At 36.7% G+C, this 23,118-nt stretch overlaps 1 protein-coding gene across 1 annotated transcript in view; it reads right to left on the bottom strand.

Annotated features, from left to right (window-relative positions):
- Positions 1-6,166: 6,166 nt before the first annotated feature.
- The window catches only part of LOC123662556 (F-box only protein 11), a 34,844-nt gene continuing 17,892 nt past the window's right edge, over positions 6,167-23,118 (bottom strand). Inside the window, exons 5-14 of the mRNA XM_045597399.1 lie at positions 22,087-22,285; positions 17,625-17,849; positions 14,580-14,824; positions 12,152-12,478; positions 11,724-11,918; positions 7,429-7,734; positions 7,081-7,261; positions 6,736-6,883; positions 6,552-6,650; positions 6,167-6,296 (exon numbers count right to left, since the gene is read on the bottom strand). Of these exons, the coding sequence (XP_045453355.1) occupies positions 6,167-6,296; positions 6,552-6,650; positions 6,736-6,883; positions 7,081-7,261; positions 7,429-7,734; positions 11,724-11,918; positions 12,152-12,478; positions 14,580-14,824; positions 17,625-17,849; positions 22,087-22,285 (2,055 nt within the window). The remainder of the gene's footprint in view (positions 6,297-6,551; positions 6,651-6,735; positions 6,884-7,080; positions 7,262-7,428; positions 7,735-11,723; positions 11,919-12,151; positions 12,479-14,579; positions 14,825-17,624; positions 17,850-22,086; positions 22,286-23,118) is intronic.

Here is a 23,118-nt window from a genome sequence, read left to right as displayed (position 1 = left end):
GAAAATAGCCACCCCCTTTCTTCTCGTGAGTACCGTAAGAGGCGACTAAGGGATAACACAGTTCCGCCACCACCTTGGAACTTAAAAAGCCGACCGATGGCGGGATAACCATCCAACTACTGGCTTTGAAATACATAGAGCGAAGACGGGCAGCAGCGTCTTCGGTGCGACAAAGCCAGCCCTGTGGTCAACAACTTGTGAAGGCCTATGTTTAGCAGTGGACTGCGATAGGCTGATGTGATGTGTGAATCAAATAATGCCATTTATCGGAAGATGGCATTACGAGAAACATAACGAAGTCATTCGTTCAGTAGATTTTACGCCCCTTTTTTTATATCGGGGCCTTATATGAAAATCTGTTAAGGAGTAAACTCCCAAAAATATGAAAATGAAATAAAATAGTTTTGTTCAGAAAAAAAATTAATAAAAATATTTAGTACCCATTAAGCGGGTTGCAGACCAAGAGCTAAGCTAAGTTAGTTTAGTCTAGCCCGCATATTTTTCGCAGTTTTTCTTATTTGTGTGCAGACTGCTAACTATATGCAAACTAAGCTTTGCGATTTTTTTAATATGTACGATTTTATTTTTGTGTTACCCACACATTAGGAATTCTAAACATTTTTGAATATCATATCAAAAATTGACCGCTCCAGCGGGATTCGAACCCGCGTCTCCGACTGACCGTGTCGGCGCTCTAGCCAATTAAGCTATGGAACGATGTACCCGCTAGAGCGAAATTTTTGATATGATGATTTTTATTTTCAGTTTAAGCGAACCGTGGCGCCGCCTATAGTGAGTTCTTTACAGAGACCCGTAACTATTCAAAGTTTCGCTCATCAAAAATTTCGCTCTAGTGGGTACATCGTTCCATAGCTTAATTGGCTAGAGCGCCGACACGGTCAGTCGGAGACGCGGGTTCGAATTCCGCTGTATCATCAAATAATTCTTTGTTTGTTGGAAAGGGGATATCCCTAGTTTGGTACCATGATAAGGAAACCAGGATCTGATGATGGGAGCCCAGAGAAATCGAGGGAAACTTTCGAAAATCCGCAATAACTTTTTACTAGGTGTACCGATTTTGATAATTTTTAATTTATTCGAAAGCTGATATTTATCATGTGGTCACATATAAATTTTATCGAGATCTGATAACTACTTTTTGAGTAATCTTTGATAACGCGTAGTTACTTGACTATTTTTTCGTCAATCTACGTTGTATTACTCGTCGATGTAATTGAAGTCGGTTTTTTTTTTCGTTTGTGAGCAAACACAATTATTCGCTTAGGTAACAAACAGTACTAAAAAGTACACAAGCGTAGGCTAACTTAAGCACAGAAGAAAAGCATTTATGAGAGTGGACAGTAGAGATGATGTTTATGCTGCCAGATGATTTTGAGAATGAGCAAGAAAGTTGTAATCTTTGCTCTTAACCTTAGATAAAAAAATTGATTTTTTTTTATATTTTTAATTGTATATTATTAAAATCATCGACGCGACGCATTCCAAAATGAGACGATGTTCCAAGGTGTCGCGCGTTAAAAAAATGTAATAAATATATGTAAATGTAATTAAATTAAAAGAGCATAGAATAAGAGAATATTAATTCTTTCTTAACGCGACGAACTAAATCACAGAGAGGTAAATATATATTTTAAAAAAAGTTAGATATCAGATTGGATTGGAGAACAAAATTAAATTAGACTAATGTAGAAAGTAATTTAATTCAAGGAATCACAATTTTAAGCTTAATACAAATTTGAATGAACAAACAACTTTATCTTCCTTTTATGGATTAAACGAACGAGTTTAACACAACCCGAAATTATTTTAAATCTGTACTATGGACCGAAGTACATTTTTGTTATATGATAATCTAATATTAATTTAAACTACACTGCGGGTTCGTATTATTTCTGACACGTGGGTGGAGGTTAACTGTGGTCACTTATCATAGCGGGTCTCCGTGACACGTAGCTCCGCAGAAACTCCCTGGATCGCCCGCCAGTTTCTCGAGTTCAGTTGCCCAAACCATCTCCATCACGATGTCAGCCGGGGTTAAAAAATTTTGCTCGGCCAGAGGGAAGAATCCCGATGCTGATCCGAAGAGGTTGAGCAGTTCTTTACTGTAGATGTTGGGGTCCTAGCAGCTAATCCACAAAATCCTGCCACGTCGTTTCACCGGCAACAACGGCACTGCACGTGTCCGCACGCCAAGGACCCAGGAAGGTCACACCAGAAAGTGAGCCCTTCCGTAATCACCCCCAACGTCTCGGGGTTGACACGGAAATGGCCCACAAAGACAAGCACATCTTAACATTTAATTTAATAAAACAATAAACTTTGGAGCAAATAAAATTAATCTAACACACACAATCTACACACATAGTAGCAATTAAAACAAAAGTAAGTTAGTTATTAAAATTAAATGTGTTTAATATTACAACAACTCACCCAACAAAATCGCACCTTGAACCTGACCGAGGCTGAAGACCAAGGAAAAGGAATGGTTTGAACAAACGACATTAGATGAGGATGGCTGTCGTTGTAGTTCATTTCGGCTCAGTCGTACAGCAGCCACCTACTCTATCTATCTCCTATTAAAATATTCGATGGAAACCTAAAATCATGATATTTAGTAGTAAAATATGAGTAGTCAATTGACAAATTTAAACAGACACAAACGAGTTAAAAATTCATATTGACTTCAATTTAGGTAAAACATAAAATCACACGATAAAAAAAACACAATAATGATGTTCACTTTCTACTTAATTATTTTTCTATGATTGCCTACAATTTACTTACCCGCATTTTTGGCTAATGGAAAAAAGAATTACTGGTAACACTCCCTCGGTACGTCATTTCGGGGCATGGAAATTATAAGTTCCGAATAACCTCAATATTATTTTGGAATAACAAAAAATATAAAATTTTGTGTGTACTTACGTGTGAAACGATATTTCTTCAGACCTTTTGTTCACTTTGGTATTGTTTTTGCACCATTTAACAAAAGAACGGCATTTTATAGGCAAAGTTACTTACGAGGCCCCGTGAGATACTAACGAAAATGAGCGTAGTTTGATGCATATGTGTGCATGAGTGCGTGTGTTTACTTGAAGGAGCCGAGTTTTGTGGCTTCAGTAACAACAAAGGCCGCGCATTATCTACTTTTTTTTACTTCATCTATGGCCTTGGCGTACAGGGCACGGAAATGGATTTGAGGCGTGGCGCAGTGATGTCAACTTAGGGGTTTTCCCCCCAAATTTAGGGGGAAAAAGTGGGATGGGGTTTTTTTAGGGGTATCATATTTGTAGGGGTATTTTTAGGGATTTTTATAACTTCAAATATTTTTTTATTTTTTATTTCAAAATAAGTAAAATAAAGGTGTAATAGAATAGGCCCTGGGATAATCCAATCTAGTGAGGACCGAATCATATTCATTTTTATACATACCGCCTTATAGTGCGATTGCTTGTTACTAAGAAAGCAGAGTTAAATAAAACGCGAGGTAAAACTGTGTTTATGGTTACTACAAATACGTTGATTATTATTTGTTATTTGCTTGTTCAATTCGTATGTTTATTAGCAAGTCATTCGTTAAAATATCTAATGTTAGAGAAAAAAAAGTATTGTCAAAAATATACTATTATTTGTTCAATGATATTAAACTATTTATTAATTATTTTTAATGTATTATTTATTAAAAAATATTTAATTATTTATTTTATAAGTAGCAAAAAAAATTAGGGGGAATCCTTTGTATTTGTGGGGATTTTAGGGGTTTTTGATTGGGGTTTTAGGGGGATAAATTCATTTCTGCGCAGGTTATATGAAGTAATAAGATTTAAACGAGTACCTATTTCTTGAAAAATGGCGCGCTCTACCGACATTCAAATGACAATTATATTGTATTTTCAACTAGGTTTTATCAGTTAGATTGTGAAAATAGTTAGTATTTAGTTTTTTAATAGTTGCTACTAATATTTTTAAGGTTTGGTAAGTTTTATTCTTTATTTTTATTGTATATACCTATATTGCAAATTATTTTGTAGACTAAGTTTTTTTTATATATATGTTATAGACCTTCACCAAATTTCTAAGATGGATTTAGATCGTCCTCCGGATCCCCCGGATCCTGATGGACCTCAATCCCCGCGTAAGCGTCTGGCAGTTTATGGTCCAACCATAACTAATCCCTCACTCACAATCATCGTGAATGATCCATTTATCGCTATCTCGTCTATTCAAACTGTTTATGTGCATCCCTCTTTCTCCAAGGCTCCTAAAAACTACTCCGATGACGACAAAGGCTCCTTTTTAGTCCACGTCTCAAGAGAAGCCTCAGACCCGGCTACAGAAACTACTATCCGAGCCATTAAATTTGGACAATTCTTACATACGCACAAAATTAAATCCTTCATCAACGATGGAGTTAAGACCATTGTGCGAAATAAAATATCCGTCGAGTTTTCATAAGCTCCGGTAGCAAACTATTTTATGTTAACCAATAATAGAAATGTGTAAAATATAAAACTACTGTACCGACCTACAATTTCACAAGAATGGGCTTGGTTAAAGGCGTACCAAAGGAGCAAATAAAATGCTGATGTATATAATATTATATTATAATATGTATATCACGGCTTTTACAGTGGTATTTTCAGATATAAACAAAATATTATGAAGTTTTCAATTTAATAAATAATAACTGACATTTCAATAAATAACAATTTTACATTCAATAATTCAATTATATAAAGCATCGGCGACACAAAATTTTGACAATAATAATTCTTATTATTTCAGTACATATGTTGTGAACTAAAATATTTTTCTTACACAAGTAGCGATGATCACAGATTGAGGATTATAAAAAAAGCAGATTCAGAACATACCGTGCTATGGAGACGATTTACGAATCGAAACTTGCAATAGTGATTACTGAGTAATTTAGATTTTCATTATAGCTTATCGGCTAACTTATCACTATCAGCACTCCAGCCGCTCACAGTGCGGCGTCCAGTTTCTAGCATTGCTTGTCGATCGATATCATTACCACATTTAAATTAACAATATAATAAAATATCAATTGTACCTAAGATCTTTTCCAATTGAATACACACATTCGTTCTGGTTTTGCATTTTATTATATACTAACGAGCCAGATCGCGGCTTCTGTTATCTCTGGAACTATATTATGACTCATAGGCGACTGCACTACAAGCGACAGCGCGATGATCTGAGCATAACGTACGTAATTTATAATTAAACATACATGTTGTGATCAATAATAAAAATATAATGATACATTAATTACTACATTTTCGATTATTGCGAGACATAAATATTTACAAAGCGCGATTGGAGTGCCAAAAAAAGTTAGGCGAGGCGGACTCCTAATCGAGATAAACGACACGGCCACGCTCGCCTCCCGACTCACGAAATCAACCGGCACGATTATCTTTACTAACTAAAACACGAACAATTAACCCGAAACATCAGGAGAGCTAAACAAAAAGTTGCTCATATAAAAAATGATATTGTATCGTCAAATTGTTAAAAAAAATACTTAGGCTATTTATAATACAATTAGCTAACCTGACTGCCAGTCGCTTGATCGAATCAGTTACGTAAATACACAGAACATCGACTCGTTCGATAAATAAAATTTCATTCTTCCTCATGATTAATATAACCGTGGATATTACAATATAAGGCTATCAGTATATCTTATAAAACAAATAATAGTACTCTAAATACATAACGTGACGCGAAACGTGGGATGATTACAATTTGGGAATGCACGATTCTACACGACGAAAATACATTATTAAGTACCGATGATAAAAAAGGCCTCTACTTTTACATATAGCGTATCCGAAAATCGTATCGTCTATAAAGTACATCGATAGAATACTCATAATTGAACCGATCGATTACAGCCGGACCGGACGAAATAATTTAGTAACAAACACTACACAATTGATATGACGTAATAAAAATTTGTCATATGCGTACCTTTTTTTTCGATCACTAAATCATTTCGTCTAACCGGTGACGGGATGAAGGTAATCAGCGACTCAGGCGAATGTACGATGCGAAGTCAATAAAAATAGTCGGGGCTAGCGGGGCGCGGGCGGCGGCGAGGCCCGGAGGGGCGCGGCGCTCAGTTGACCAGGAGCGTGTGGGACTCCATGGGCGCGGCCGAGTCGTACAGCGTGTCCGTGTCCTGCGTCGGCTCGCCCTGCAGCTGGCACTGGTTCGACAGTGTACCCGCACCGCAATCGCAGAAAAATCTGAAAAGACGATTTAAATATTGAGCATATTTTTTAAAAAATATTTTGTACAATTTGAATTTGTAAATTTTGAATCGCAAAACTACTTTTGAAGCCTACTTTTGTTTTATATGTCCTATTAAAAACCTTTCAGCACATCGACGTTTATTAAAATTTTACAGATTTAATGGACAATATTTCGCAAGTTAAAACCTTTCCAGAACATTCCTTATCTAAACTGGATCAATGTTTGCTGGATGTGCAATGTTTGCTTACCTGTCGTGACGAATGAATTCTACATCATGACCAGAGTGGCAAGTTTTAATGCAATTGACACAAATGGCGTTACGATCTGTTGTGTTACAAGTCTGGCACCTGAAAGATTAGACGATGTTGTTCGTAAAAGATTACTAGATTATTTAACATAAATAATTACACTTGTTATAAACCCATACAATACCTATAAAAATCATGCATTGGAAAAGATGTATATGAGGAAATTTTGTAGAGGCATTGGCCGCCACCAACTGCTTTCTCAACAGCATCTTGATTACTAAAGATTTTGTTTCCCCGCACTAACGGTGACACTCCTGATGCTAAACATAGTCCTGAAAAAACAGAAAAATGTTCATATTGCCGTTCTTACGAAATTATATATGAGACCACTTTGTAATAACTTCATTCATTTAAAGAGTTAAATAAATGAGTTTTATTTAAAAACACTCTAAATTTACATTAAAATATTAACATAAAATGAATTTTCCAAATTTCCTTTCTATCCATATATGACAAATGTAAACCTTACCTCCAAACCTATTATTAAATATTTGATTGTGCTCTAAAGTGGCAGTTGCGTTGTTAGTGATCTCGACGCCAGCGGCGAGGCCGTCGAAAATTCTGTTACGTCGCAGTACAGGATGACTCTGTGTTGAGATCAGCACCCCAGCTTGCGCATTTCGAAATATATCGTTTTCCTCCAAAACACCCTACAAACGATTACAAAACAATTATTAACAATCTACAATTTTGAATTAAATGAACAACTGTAATTATACATTGAAATTGTAACTTTGTTACTGACTTTAGTAAACTCTAAAAACTCTTAATGTATTTAAATATATCTAAATTTTAAATTCACAAAAATAATATAGACCTTGCCACCGTTAAAAATGCAAATTCCTCCGTCTCTGCCGTCGAAAATTTTATTTCTCTTCAGTGTAGGGTTTGAATCAGTCTTTATCCACACGCCGGCCATAGCATTATCGAATATTTCATTCTGCTCGAGTATTCCTAGACCACCGTTGTATACTAAAACACCACCATTCTGTCCGCCCCATATCTTATTTCCTCGAATCACAGGATTACTACCGGTCCGTATCTGGACTCCAGAATACAAGTGATTGAAAATATCATTGTCCTCTAATTTGCCGTGACCATTATCGTAGAAATACACGCCAACCTATAATGTACGAATCTCTTATACTCTATATACTGTAACTATTATACTATATAACTATACTCTCTTATACCGTAAGGTATGTGTAGTACAAACAAATCATTACATAGTATATAATTGTTTCCTCGCAAACGAAAAAAACCAACTTCAATTACATCGACAAGTAATACAACGTAAGTAGACGAAAAAATTTAATGAACGCACTAGTCGGCACTATGATTTTCGAAGGTTTCCCTCAATTTCTCTGGGATTTCATCATCAGACCCTGGTTACCTTATCATGGAAAAAACACACTTGGGATATCTCCTTTCCAACAAAAAATGAATTATCAAAATCGGTTCATAAACGACGAGAAGTTATCCCCGAACATACATAAAAAATTGTGTATATATATGCTTAGATCCTTACAACTACGCAACTGATTTTGATGCGATTTTTTTAAATAGATAGAGTGATTCAAGAGGAAGGACTGAGAATCGGAATGAGGAATCGCAGGGGGCGGATGCTTGTCAACTTTCTCGAATCGGAGGGGCTCTTCTTGATGAACTCATTTTTTGAAAAGAAGTCCCAAAGGAGGTGGACATGGCAAAGCCCCGATACTGTGATGAGGAACGAGATAGATTTCATCATAGCGGATAAAAGGCATATATTCAGAGATGTCTCAGTGGACAGGTTTAACACCGGCAGCGACCACCGGCTAATAGGGGGCACTCTGAATATATGCCTCCGAAAAGAGCGGGCCCGCTTGATGAAATCTATCCTCCGACCTACGCTGCCCCAAATACTATGTGGCTCCGAGCAGTTCCAATCGGAACTCCAAAACCGATTCGATTCGCTGGAAACTACTGGCGACGTGGACGAGATAACCGACAACGTGGTGAAGACGGTGTGTACACTGGGTCGCAGGCACTTTCCACCAACAAAACCAACGAAGCAGACCAAACTTTCTTCCGAAGCCTTGGATCTGATGCGGCAGAGGCGCGAGTTGCTGGCTGCTTCGCCAGAACAGAGGGCTCTTTCCAAGAGGATACGGAAACTTGTAAACCGAGATCTCCGCTGCTCAAATACTAGAGAGATTGCTACTCTGATTGAGCAGAATAGGGGGAGAGTTTTTCAAAGACCATTGGGGAGAAGCCTTCTTGCGAAGCTCAAAACAGCGGATGGCTTGGGACACCGAAGATCCACGGGCACCATTGCTGCGCCATTATTCGGAGTGTATCCCGGACTTCGAAGAGGATGAGATTGGTGCAGCGCTCGGGCAGTTTAAAAACGGGAGGGCCCCGGGGGATGACGGAGTTACCACTGAACTCCTTAAAGCCGCAGGGCGACCTGTCCTAAAAGCTTTGGCAAGACTCTTTAACGCCGTCATCCACCGAGGTACCACGCCGGAGGCGTGGTCCAGGAGTGTGATGGTGCTGTTCTTTAAGAGAGGCGATAAGTCTTTGTTGAGGAATTACAGACCGATCTCACTTCTGAGCCACGTCTATAAGCTGTTTTCGAGGGTTGTTACGAATCGTCTCGCCAGAAGACTCGACGAATTCCAACCGCCAGAGCAGGCTGGGTTTCGAAATGGCTACAGCACCGTGGATCACATCCATACTGTTCGGCAGATTATTCAAAAGACAGAAGAATATAATCAACCGCTGTGTATGGCATTTGTGGACTACGAGAAAGCCTTATACTCTGTCGAGACCTGGGCTGTCCTGGACTCTCTGCAGAGATGTCATATCGACTGGCGATATATCGAGATACTGAAATATATGTACGACGCGGCAACCATGACCTTTCATGTCCAGGACCAGAGAACAGGGCCTATTTCCCTGCGGCGTGGGGCAAGACAGGGTGGATGTAATATCACCGAAACTGTTTACCGCTGCGCTGGAGGATGTCTTAAAGACCATAGATTGGGGAGAACGAGGCATTAACGTCAACGGTGAATTCATCTCTCACCTTCGTTTCGCCAACGATATTGTCATCTTTGCGGAGACGTTAGATGAGTTAGGCCACATGCTGGCCGGTCTAAACGAGTCCTCCCAGCGTGTCGGTCTCTGTATGAACTTGGAAAAAACGAAAGTAATGTTTAACAACCAAGTCATACCGAGACCGGTATCGGTCGATGGTACCCTTCTCGAAGTTGTTCAGGATTATATTTACCTAGGCCATACTATCCAACTAGGCCGCAACAACTTCGAGAAGGAGGCCGACAGGAGGATTCGGTTGGGCTGGGCGGCGTTTCGCAGGCTTCGTCGAGTCTTCATTTCGAAGATTCACAATGCTTGAAGACAAGTGTTCGAGCAATGCGTTCTGCCTGTGTTAACATACGGAGCCGAGACGTGGACACGACGAAGGGACTGGTCCACAAATTTAAAGTCGCTCAACGTGCAATGGAACGGGCTATGCTTGGGGTTTCTCCCAAAGGTAGGATTATAAATGAGACTATCCGCGAGAGAACGAAAGTAACCGACGTAGCCCACAGAATTAGCAAGTTGAAGTGGCAGTGGGCTGGTCATCTGTGTCGCAGGACCGATGGCTGTTGGAGTAGACGGGTCCTGGAGTGGAGACCGCGTCTTGGCAAACGCAGTGTGGGACGTCCTCCGGCCCGTTGGACCGACGGTCTACGTAAGATTGCCGGTGTAGGCTGGATGAAGATTGCGGAAAACCAGGATGTCTGGCGCGAACTTGGGGAGGCCTATGTCCAGCAATGGACTACCATAGGCTGAAGTGATGATAATTTTTTCACTTTTTACCATTTTCAAAGGCTAAAAAGTACATTAGGTTGGATAGGATTAGATTAAAACCATAATTTATCAATTGTATTTCTTCTGTTAAGATCTTGGTTTCAATTAGGAGTGAAGGCAATTTAGATTTAGAGCAACTATTTTTAATACCTTACGACGTTAGGTACTACGTAAAGTATTTAAGTTCCAAAAAGAACTTAATAGAATAACTACATATCTTTTGTTGTTGATAATTGTTGATTATCTTTTGTTTTTAACCGACTTCCAAAAAAGGAGGAGGTTCTCAATTCGACTGTATTTTTTTTATGTATGTTACATCAGAACTTTTGACCGGGTGGACCGATTTCGAAGTTAGAAAAGAAAGTTTTTTTTTAAATCGAAAAGTGGTGTGTGTCATTTGATCCCATTTAAATTTATTTGAGATCTAAGAACTACTTTCCGAGTTATATCTAATAATGCGTTTTTACTTGACGCTTTTTTCGTCAACCTACGTTGTATTATACCGCATAACTTTTTACTGGATGTACTGATTTTGATAATTCTTTTTTTGTTGGAAAGGAGATATCTCTAGTTTGGTACCATGATAAAGAAACCAGGATCTGATTGATGGAGTCTCAGAGAAATCGAGGGAAACTCTCGAAAATCCGCATAACTTTTTACTGGGTGTACCGATTTTGATAATTTTTAATTTAATCGAAAGCTGATGTTTATCATGTGGTCACATATAAATTTTATCGAAATCTGATAACTACTTTTTGAGTAATCTTTGATAATGCTTATTTACTTGACTATTTTTTCATGTACCTACGTTGTATTACTTATCAATATAACTGAAGTCGGTTTTTTTTCGTTTGTCTGCAAACACAATTATTAGTCAAACGAATAGTACGTAAAATATTTTTTACTGCAGCACACACTAACAATATGGCAATTTTTTTTTCAAATTGTGTTGCTTCTATACTATACGAAGGAACTTCGTTCCTACCTGGTGTCCCATGACACCACATAATTTTGTATTTTTAGTATCGGCATTGCCCGTGCGAAGCCGGAGCGGGGTGCAGGATATTTATAAAAAGATGATTTTGATAATAAAGATAAAATATACGAAATTTATTATACTTTATCTTTTTGTAAACATTAATTTGAATGTACCATTTTTAAGAAAAATTGTTTTAAATGGGAATGTCCCACCCAGTTTCATATGTGTAAACACTGGCTAATGGTTTTCTTCGATTAAGCAACTGCTATAATTACCTGTTTCCCTGAGTGTATGCGGTTACGTCTCAGCACGGGAGTCGAACCTGTCGTGATCCAGACTCCAGCAAGTGTGTTTGCATATACTTCATTCTCTTCAATTAGCCCTTGGCCCTTCTCGTGCACATATATACCTCCATGCTGACCATGGTGAATCTTGTTGTGCCTTACTATGGGATCGCTGTTTGTGCGAATCTGCGAATTGTAATAAAAATATAGCTATGATACAGTACGTTTGCATACGATTATAGATCATAAAAATAAATGGTAAAACATCACTACACAAAGAAAATCTTAGTATCTAATAATATGATCAATAAATTGGTAAAAACATCTATAATAAAATAAAATGAATAAAATGATGATGAATATATATAAAATAAAATGATTTCACAATCCTCTATTATACACATATTTAGCATAAATACCTGTATGCCAGCTAAAGCGTTCCCATAAATATTATTGTGTTCAATGAGCCCACGTCCCTCTCCAAATATATATACGCCGCCCTGGTGTCCATTGTATATCTCATTCCGGCGGATCGTTGGATTGCTATTGGACGTAATCCATACACCAGCGAAATTGTTAGAATGTATCTTATTATCTATAAACTGGCCAAGACCGGACTCGTGGACGTATATACCGCCGGTCTGTCCATGGTGGATTTCACAGTGTACTACGGTGGGGTTGGCGCCTGCTTTCACTTCAAAACCGGCGATTCTGTTGTTGTGAATGTCATTGGCTTCGAAATAGCCCTGTAAAAGTATAACTTTGTCAGTAAACTACAGTATGTCTCCTCTTTTTTTTTTTTCATTGGTTCTTTTAATGTTTTATTAGTTGTGTTACTACTACCATTTAGTAAAGTTTTATATATATATATGTAACCATTAATTAACTTTAAAGGTTTAACCTGGATGTAAAATATGTTGCTCTCAATTTTCTGTTTATCTCTCATCGGTCGTTCATTAAGAGCCATTTCACAAAAATCGGTAACAATCCGCGAAATTGTAATATTTTGACGTCGTTAATCTCAGTGTTGGATGCAATAATGTAATTTATATTCTTGAAATATAATAGAGCAACCTTTGTTGTAGTCCATAGTCAGATCAGAATTTTGATTTATATTATGTGTATAAAATTATTAACCTTTTCATCAGCCTCCTCCCTGGGTAAACGGTCGCAATGTATACTTTGAAGTCCTACTTTTCAATAACCTCTACGTTGAAACCATTTTAAAAAAATATCATAATATGTGGAATATAATTTTGTTGTCCACTATCATAGATTTTTATTCCATTTGTATCTCTATTAAACGATAAAAAAAATTTAAAGTTACGAATATTTTCCAAATAAGTACAATTTTAAAAGCGATATTTCTCTTAGAAAACTAAGACATTTTAACGAACTATCTTCATCAAAGTAAACTTACATCATTAAGGAATACAAAAAAAATAATTAAAAGATGTAATTATTTTTAATACATTTTATATTAAATAATAAAAAGATAGTATATATTGCCACGCATCAAGCCCGGTAAATCAGTCGAGCGCTAGCGCTCTTAGAGGTAAGGTCCACGCCAAATTCTGCGCAGCCGTCTCTTTCGCTCACACGCGCCAAGCGCCTGTTGTTATAGCGGATAAAACGCATTTGATACTTTCATAATAAAATATAAATAAAATAAACATATTACGAAAATGACTGTAAAATAATATAATGATAATTTCTGTAAACAAATGTATAATTTAATTTTCTTTTCTCACACTATCAATACAAATAGGCATTTCAATCTGTTTGTCTTGTTATTTGTTAATTAATATGTTTGTCGGTGCCGATGTCATTAAATGCTTTTTTATTCATATCGTAAATATTAGATTCATTCGTAAACTGAAAAAACTAAATCAATTTAAAAAAATTGTTTCATAAAATTGATTTTTTTAATTTTATTTTAAATTTATTGACTGTTGTTATATAACATACTTGAAATTTTTAACAAATTAATTATGTAAAAAACATTTTATACCATAGTTATAATTTTTATTATACATCAGAAAATGATCACGATGGTCTTTTGGTTGTCACACTATACGTACTAGCACAAAGATCGCGCGGCTCGTACGACTCGCGCGATGCGACCAAATTTACCTAAACTTGCAGAGCGTAAAATTGTGAAATGGCTCTTAATCACGTTAAGAACGTTCGAAAGGGAGGGCGGATCAAGTATCGTTGATGTGCACTTTTTACCATTATAAAAATTGTAACCTGGAGTTGACGGTGTTGGTGTCACAATTAATAATTTTTGTATTTTTTTATTTTTTATTACTAGGTCGGCAAACAAGCATACAGCTCACCTGGTGGTAAAAGATTACCGTAGCTTATAGACGCCTGCAACACCATAAGTATCGCAAGCGCGTTACCGACCCAATACCCCCCCCCCCCCCCCAAGAAGCTCTGGTCACCTTACTCACCAACAGGAACACAATACTGCTTGATAACAGTATTATTTAGCTGTGATCTTCTGTAAGGTTGAGGTACTACCCCAGTCGGCTGCTCCATATTTTGAGCAGGAAATTCCTGCTGTGCCCTACCTCAATAGTTAGTAGTAGTAATAGTAGTAGTAGTAGTAGTAGTATAGTGTATTGTAAGTCTGTAATTTTATGTAAAACTTTATTGTGAATACTGTTTGGCAACTTAAATAAATAAAAATTGTGTATTTATTTTTGGTCAAACGCGCGCTTCCTAAACAACAAAAAAAATTCCGCAACCTAGATGTATTTCTGGAAATTTGTATCACTGTGCTTAATTTTCCAAATTCCCTTAATTTAATAAACGTGGTAGTGGAACTGTGCTACGACTCACCAATCCATTCTCAAATGTAAAAATGCCGACGTCGCGACCATGGTGTATGTGATTGCGGCGCATGATGGGATTCGCGAAGTTCTTGACCCAGATGCCCGCAAGTGCGTTCCTGGAGATCTCATTATCTTGGTAGGCGCCTTGTGCGTAGTCTGTTACGTAGAGGCCAACGTTCTCGCAGTCGCTAATGTCGCAGTGTTTTATGACAGGGTTCGCGCCCGCCCCGCTCACGCACACCGCCGCGCCCACTGGACGTAAGTTACGATTATGTTACTTTAAATTAAACATGAAAAGCTTCTATCAAACAGGTGCAACAATTATTTTATTAATAATATACAAAGATACTACTATATTTCAAACTAAAACTTTTATCAGAAACACAATTTTTCCATCTATATTCTATATATATAATTTTTTTCGATCTATAAGTACAGATTCGTACATTATAGTATTCTGTACAAGTTAACTGTAATATTTATTGTATGTATCAATAAAGATTTAATATAACAAAACTACTTAATAAAATTGATAATTGTGTTTGCTCGCAAACGAAAATAATTGTGTTTGCTCGCAAACGAAAAAAAAACCGACTTCAATTACATCGACGAGTAATACAACGTAGATCGACGAAAAAATAGTCAAGTAACTACGCGTTATCAAAGATTACTCAAAAAGTAGTTATCAGATCTCTCGATAAAATTTATGTGACCACATGATAAACATCAGCTTTCGATTAAATTAAAAATTATCAAAATCGGTACACCCAGTAAAAAGTTATTGCGGATTTTAAAGAGTTTCCCTCGATTTCTCTAAGATCCCATCATCAGATCCTGGTTTTCTTATCATGGTACTAAACTAGGGATATCTTCTTTCCAACAAAAAAAGAATTATCAAAATCGGTACACCCAGTAAAAAGTTATTGCGGATTTTCAAGAGTTTCCCTCGATTTCTCTGGGATCCCATCATCAGATCCTGGTTTTCTTATCATGGTACTAAACTAAGGATATCTCTTTTCTAACGAAAAAAGAATTATTAAAATCGGTACATCCAGTAGAAAGTTATGCGGTATAATACAACGTAGGTCGACGAAAAAAGCGTCAAGTAAAAACGCATTATTAGATATAACTCGAAAAGTAGTTGTTAGATCTCAAATAAATTTAAATGGGACTAATTGACACACACTACCTTTCGATTAAAATTTTATTTATCGAAATCGGTCCACACGGTCAAAAGTTCTGATGTAACATACATAAAAAAAAATACAGTCGAATTGAGAACCTCCTCCTTTTTTGGAAGTCGGTTAATTAAAAAACGCATTAACATTGAATTATTATTATTCAAAATATTGTTATACATTTGAACTTTTATCAGGCATAAACTAGTCTCATTAATTAACACGATTTGTACAGTATACATTTTTAACACCATTAAACATATTATAAAATGAACCTACAATTATAATTTTATTCATTTCACTTTATTACATAACAATACAAAATATTTTGAGCAAATGTGGACTGAAAGGCTGCATCTACCGCTAGACCTCAATATGTCGACACCAGCAATTTATACTAAGCTAACTTTTAAATGAAAACTTTACAATAGAGGCTTATAAAAGGGAAAACGTGATGCCTTTTATATTAATTAAGAAACTTACTTGAAATTTGATATCTTTAATAGTTAATTTATTCATTTCAATTTAACAATTTTTTTATGTACATATAGCTGACCCAGCAAACGTTGTTTTGCCATATATATTACTAGCTGACCCCGCAAACGTTTTTTTGCTATATAATGTTATTAAACCCCTTATCACCCACCTTATAACTTAGGGGTATAGAAATAGATGTTGGCAGATTCTCAGACACACCCGATATGCACACAAAATTTCATAAAAATCGGTCCAGCTGTTTCGTAGGAGTATTGTAACTAACATTGTAACACGAGAATTTTATAAATAAGATAAAAACACATTCTATCAAGTTCGCTTAAAAAACCAACATAGCTAAAATTCGAGTTGGAGTAGTATAAATTGTTGGTGTCGATATAGAGAAAGTAGAATGTTTTAAACAAAATGAAATGTTCTGACACAATAAAAACCATGTTTTAACAGGTTGATTGCCGGAATCCCCGCCCGGAGTCGGCGGAAATCCCTTACAGTGCCGCCGACTCCGCGCGGGGTTGTCTAGCCGTTACGTTTCTAAGCCTCAGTGGAAAAATCTTCCACTCTGCCGACGACTCCACGTGGGTACTTGTATATATATATATATATATATATATATATATATATATATATATATATATATATATATATATATATATATATATATAACATATATGTATACTATATGCCTTGTAACATTGTTTTTACTTTTTTATTTATGTAGGTGCACATTTAAAAAAATAAAAAACCAGTAACTGGCATCGCGGATATTTTTTTTTTTTGAATGAAGCTAAATTCCGGCAATGAACGTGTTAAAAATTTCTTCGCCACATTGAAAACTTCATTCTACGGGACTTTCGAGTGAGTCACTTGTAGCCATGGCCTCTGCAACGTCGCCGAAATATCAGAAGTTGCAAATTAACAATCGCGTTAAGTCCCGTAGAATAAAAAAACCACTAAAGGCGACGCGTTATAATAGCACCGGCTGTAACGCTAGCGATCGTGAGATCGAGCGTCGCACATAACATATGCATGTATTAGCCATACAGATGTTTGCCGTATTTTGAGCGTTTGTACTCATGTATTGTTAATGGACCCCGACACAGGAGTAAATCAAATCCTAGGGTCGTTGAGTGTAAAGCGTGTGGCGGCATTTATCTCGCGACAAACTAGAGAAAACTGACGCGACCTACATCGCGATATCAAAGTTATCCGAAGATTTAACATATATTATACAAGAACCCGACAATAACCGTCAGGGGCAGTAGCTCACCAGATACAACACTTGTCTGGTTGGCGGATCCTTCTTTTTCGGTGGCGGACGAGGAACTTAACACCCAGTTCCTCTTTCCCCCAAAGGCGTTTATGTTCTGTACTACACTTACCGACACTAGCGCTACGTATGACACAGTGGTCGACGGTGGGCGAGCAGTTATCGGACACCTCGAGACAGTAGTGCTTGTGGTGCTGCATGGTGCTTGTCGCATCCGGTGAGAACTTGAGAGTCATATGACCCGCGTAGGCACGGTTAGCGCCCTCAGCGAATGTCAGCGTCGACTCCGCTTCACGTTCTAACACCACTGACTCAGCTACATTGCCTGCCGCACAACCTGGAATGTACATACATACTTTAGATGGAATAGTTACACTGTTATGCTGGCAAACAAAAAACTTTAACTGCTAAATCTTAATCTATATTAGAATTGCAGTTTCTTATCAACTTCTTTTAGAGAGGTTGAGCTTTATTGCTCTTAAATCAAACCTTTTTATTTGTTGTAATATGTAAAAAGACAAAAGTGTATGATAAAAATTGCATTTGCAGTTTTGTTCTCCAGCTCTATATTTAGAATGATTACTAGTTATAAACATCTTGTGACATTCAGGCTGTTTGAGATAGTGAAACTGGTCCTGTCGGCCAGTGTTTCATCTGGCTAAATTTACCACGTGGATCCTGGGTAGGAGAGCTATACCCATTTAGGTTCACGGGTCACTTCTGCAACACAGAAGTACAAGTACAAGTTAAATAAACAAAAATATCTGTTAAGTAATATCTATCCCCTTATTAAAAAATATTATTTATATAAATATATATTTATTATTTTGCTACATAATATTTTGTTTCCTTCAAGATAAATTTATGAAAGTAATGAAAATAAGTAGGGGTTACGATTTTATATTGCATTGATGCAATGTTACACTCGAAACAAAAATAATGTGATTAATTGAATTCCACTAAAAATTTCAAATTACATTTTTAGATTACTAATAACGTAAAAAAATATAATTTATTTAAAAACTAGTTAACTCTAGTTATTTTCTTTTTGTTAGACATTAATATAGGATCTAATGAAAATGACATAACTTTTATAAACAAGTAGAACTGTTTTTTTTATAGGGACATCTATAAAGTCTAATATTAACAGGTTCCCTGTCCCCATACAATCAAGTTTTTGGCACTATAAATGTCCCGGGTTATTTTTGCAAATATATAATTTTTGATATTTTTAAGGGCTTATTAAGTTATTATGAAATCGTAATAGTGATGACACGACCCTAAATCAATAAAATAATTGTGTTTGCTCGCAAACGAAAAAAAAACCGACTTCAATTACATCGAAAGTAATACAACGTAGATCGACGAAAAAATAGTAATACTTTGTTCGTATTCCATATAACGCGACATTATAAAATTGTAGAATTATATAATGTTCTACTGTTATTTCTAACATTTTGTTAGCGATTGTAGGCAGAAATTTCATAAAAGGCCCGTCGTCGATTCGCGCGAAGCGCTGACATCGCTTATTACGGCGGGTTTTTTAGTTGAAGCGGATTTATACTGAATTACGGTTTGTGTCTTTTTTATTAAAAATATGTAATGTTCATGTTTTCACACAGCTCCGATGCACGACTGGAGTTTACCCCTTCAGATCAACTGTCTAAATAGGCATAAAAAGGCTTACTAGTCTAAGAAATATATTATTACTATATCAAATTGTAAATAAATGAATGCAATAACGCCATCTATCGGAACCTAATTGCGTTATTAGAAAACGTCTGAACGCCATCTCTAACAAGGTCATTCGTTCAGTAGATTTTACTGTTCAATTTTTTCATTCCGGGGCCTTAAATGAAAATCGATTCTTAAGGAGAAAACTTCAAAAACAGTCAAGTAAATACGCCATATCAGATATAGCTCAAAAAGTTCGAGTCAAATCTCAATTATATTTAAATGGGACCACATGACAAGCACCACCTATCGATTAAAAAAAGAATCAGTATATAGTAATGAGGTTAATATAACGTTGGTCGACGTAAAATAGCCAAGTAAATACCCAGTATTAGCGATAACTCAAAAATTAAAAGCTCAAATATATTTATAACGAATAAACTGCTACTCTCTACTCTAGTGGAATATTGTAATTTGATCGATAGTGAACGAAGTAATTTCATTACATTTTGATAGATGGCGTTGTGGCAAAGTATTGAACATGACCACAGTCGTCTTAACATCGTCATGTAAATACGTGTCATCAAAGATTACTCAAAAATTGCTCATTATATCTCAATCATATTTAAAACGGACGACATGACAAGTATTAGCTTTTGATTTATACAAAAAAGATCAAAATCAGTGTACCCAGTAAAAAGTTATTGCGGATTTTCAAGAGTTTCCCTCGATTTCTCTGGGATCCCATCATCAGATCCTGGTTTCCTTATCATGGTACCAAACTAGGGATATCCCCTTTCCAACAAAAAAAGAATTATCAAAATCGGTACACTCAGTAGAAAGTTATGTGGTATAATATAACGTAGGTCGACGAAAAAAGCGTCAAGTAAAAACGCATTATTAGATATAATTCGAAAAGTAGTTGTTAGATCTCAAATATATTTAAATGGGACCAATCGGCACACACCACCTTTCGATTAAAACAAAATTTGTCGAAATCGGTCTACCTGGTCAAAAGTTCTGATGTAACATACATAAAAAAAAAAAAAAAAAAAAAAAAAAAAAAAAAAATACAGTCGAATTGAGAACCTCCTCCTTTTTTGGAAGTCGGTTAAAAAATCATGACGCTTATATGATTCATGAGCGTATCATAACGTATCGGATCGTTATACGTCCCATGAATCATATTTGATTCATATAATTATCTGTGCAAAAAGAAAACCAGACACAACAAATGGCACAAAATTTACAAAATGTGTTCTACTAATAGTATACATGGTCCTATTTTATTCATGCGGGATCTGGATCGGCTATTGAAGGATTGGATAAACCAGAATCTGTTGTGGTGAGGCTATGTCTTCCACTTCTAAATAAAGGTAGATTGATTGTTGGCGAAAACTACTAAACCGGGATAGCTCTAGCTAGATACCTAAAGGATAGACACACAGATTTATGTGGAATTTTGCGAAAAAAAACAAAGTAAAGTTGCCTAAAGATATCATTCGGAAAAAACTAAAACGAGGTGATGTCGTTGCTAAGCAAATGGACAGCTTTGTAACTGTTTTGAAGTGGCACGATGAGCGTGATGTATTGATGATTTCCACTTGCATGGTAAGGAAATGACGGATGTCACATCTTGGAGAGGAGAATCAAAAAACCAAACATGGTTATGAATTACAACGACGCCAAGAAAGGCATTGATGTTGCAGATCAACTATCAGTATGACGTGGTATAATAAAGTAGCTTATGATTTGATTTTTCAAATAGTGAATACCAAAGTGATTTTCGAAGAGGCCACCGGTTCTTCAATTTCGGTTTTAGATGTACAGGAAGCAATGATACGTCATTGGCTTGGCAAATTGGTCAAGAAAAAAACAGCCAGCAAGAATATCCACTCTGCCTTCAACATCATCAGAAAGACATCCTCTAACCCAGATTCCGAGGCGAGATGGAAAACTCGTAAGGAGGCGTTGTGTCATCTGTTATGCTAACAGAAAGGCCGAAGCTTTGCTAGCTAAACAAGTAAATACCGAATGTGTAAAATGTAAAAAAAAAAACATTTTGTTTGAAATGTTTCAATGGGACACACTGAGGTCAAATGCTGTTTTTTTTTCAATTTTTTATTATATTTTTTAGTAACTTCGTGATAAATATTGTTCCTAATAAAGACTGATTTCGTACAAATTTGTTTAATTTCAGGCTGGAAAATAACTTTGATAAATAAATATATATGATAAATCACTACAGTATTTTTCATTTTTTCAATTTTGACGATGTATCCCACACGCCCAAATACCAAATACCGTATTTATACTGATACGTCCATAAAAAAAATTCAAGCAAATTTGCTTCTATATTTGATCATATGTGATTCATGAACGTACTAAAATTGGTACAAAATATGTCCCATGAATCATATATAATTCATGGGACAGGGAACCTGTTAAGATAGTAACTGTTGTGCAGTCTCCAATTAAAATACTATTACAAAAAAATTAACAATAAGGATCTGTACAAGCACAAATTAAAAAATCTTTTGCATTTAAGTATACGCTTATTTTAGCAGCACACAATTTAGCTGCATAATGAAGGAAGCCGTTTTCACAGTTGTTGTTAAGCTTTTTTATATTTTATTATTATAGCATACTGACATGGATTTATGAACTCGGTACTGTGTTACGGTGTATCTATATGCTTGTTTCCTAACCATGCAAACGCTTCACAGTAATAGAAATTGTTTCAACCCTTAGAAATTTCCTGTTGAACATAAGTTAAAGTAGTATGAATATATTTATGAAGACTTTATTGAACACAACAAGTACATTCCAAGTACAACGGCTGGCTATTTAGCCCTATCTGTCCCGGACAAGCCAGTCGACCGCAAGTACGGCACTCTCACCGATGAGCTGCACGTCGCTGTCGATGGCCAGGCACTCCTCCTGGTAGAGGCCGGCGTGCACGAACAGCAGCGCGGGCGCGGCGGGCGCGGGCGCGGCGGGCGCGCGCCGGCACGAGCACGCCGCGGCGCCGCACGCGCACGCGCACGCGCACGCGCTCGCCGGCGAGCCTCCGCGCTCCTCCACGTACTCGAGGGCCGCCTGGAAATATTTTATTTTATCAACAAACCGACAAAATGTACAACCTTACGATGTTTTCGTAAGTTCAATTAACAGTATAATCAATATTCGTTATACTTTTTTTTTATACAACTAGGTCGGCAAACAAGTATACGGCTCACCTGATGGTTAATCGATTAGCGTAGTAGCTTATAGATCCCTGCGACACCAGAAGCATTGCAAACGCGTTGCCGACCCTACCCCTAATTCCCTCCCCGGGAGCTCTGGTCACCTTAATATTTCAGTAACGTATGTCAATAACACATTTTCCTTTTTTTAATCAACTGGGTCGGCAAACAAGCGTACAGCCCACGTGATATTAAGCGGTTACTGTAGCTTATAGACGCTTGCAACACTAGAAGCATCGCAAGTTTGTTGTCCCCCCCCCCCCCTCCCAAGAGCTCTGGTCACCTTACTCACCACGGGAACACAACACTGCTTGAAAGTAGTAATTATTTAGCTGTTTTCTTTGATAGGTCGGGATACTTGCCCAGTCGGGATGCTCAGATTTTTAGCAGGATATTCCTCAATTAATATACATTTCGACTACGCAGTAGCGCATGCATCACGGCACTGGCTTGAGACTGTTGCACTGGCGGTCACGGGTTCGATCCCCGCAAATATCAAATCGACACCAACAATTTATATTACGCCAACTCGAATTTTCGATAAGTTGGTCTTTTTAATGCAAACTTGATAAAATGTGTTTTTATATGTAAAAAAAAAAGTGAAATTCCAATGAATAAATTAACTATTAAATATACGAAGTTTCAAATAAGTTTCTTAATTATTATAAAAGGTATCGCGTTTTTCCC

The sequence above is a fragment of the Melitaea cinxia genome, chromosome 18, assembly GCF_905220565.1.
Source record: "Melitaea cinxia chromosome 18, ilMelCinx1.1, whole genome shotgun sequence".
NCBI lineage: Eukaryota > Metazoa > Arthropoda > Insecta > Lepidoptera > Nymphalidae > Melitaea > Melitaea cinxia.
Note: the sequence above shows the minus strand (reverse complement) of the source record. Positions and strands in the feature narration are given on the sequence as shown.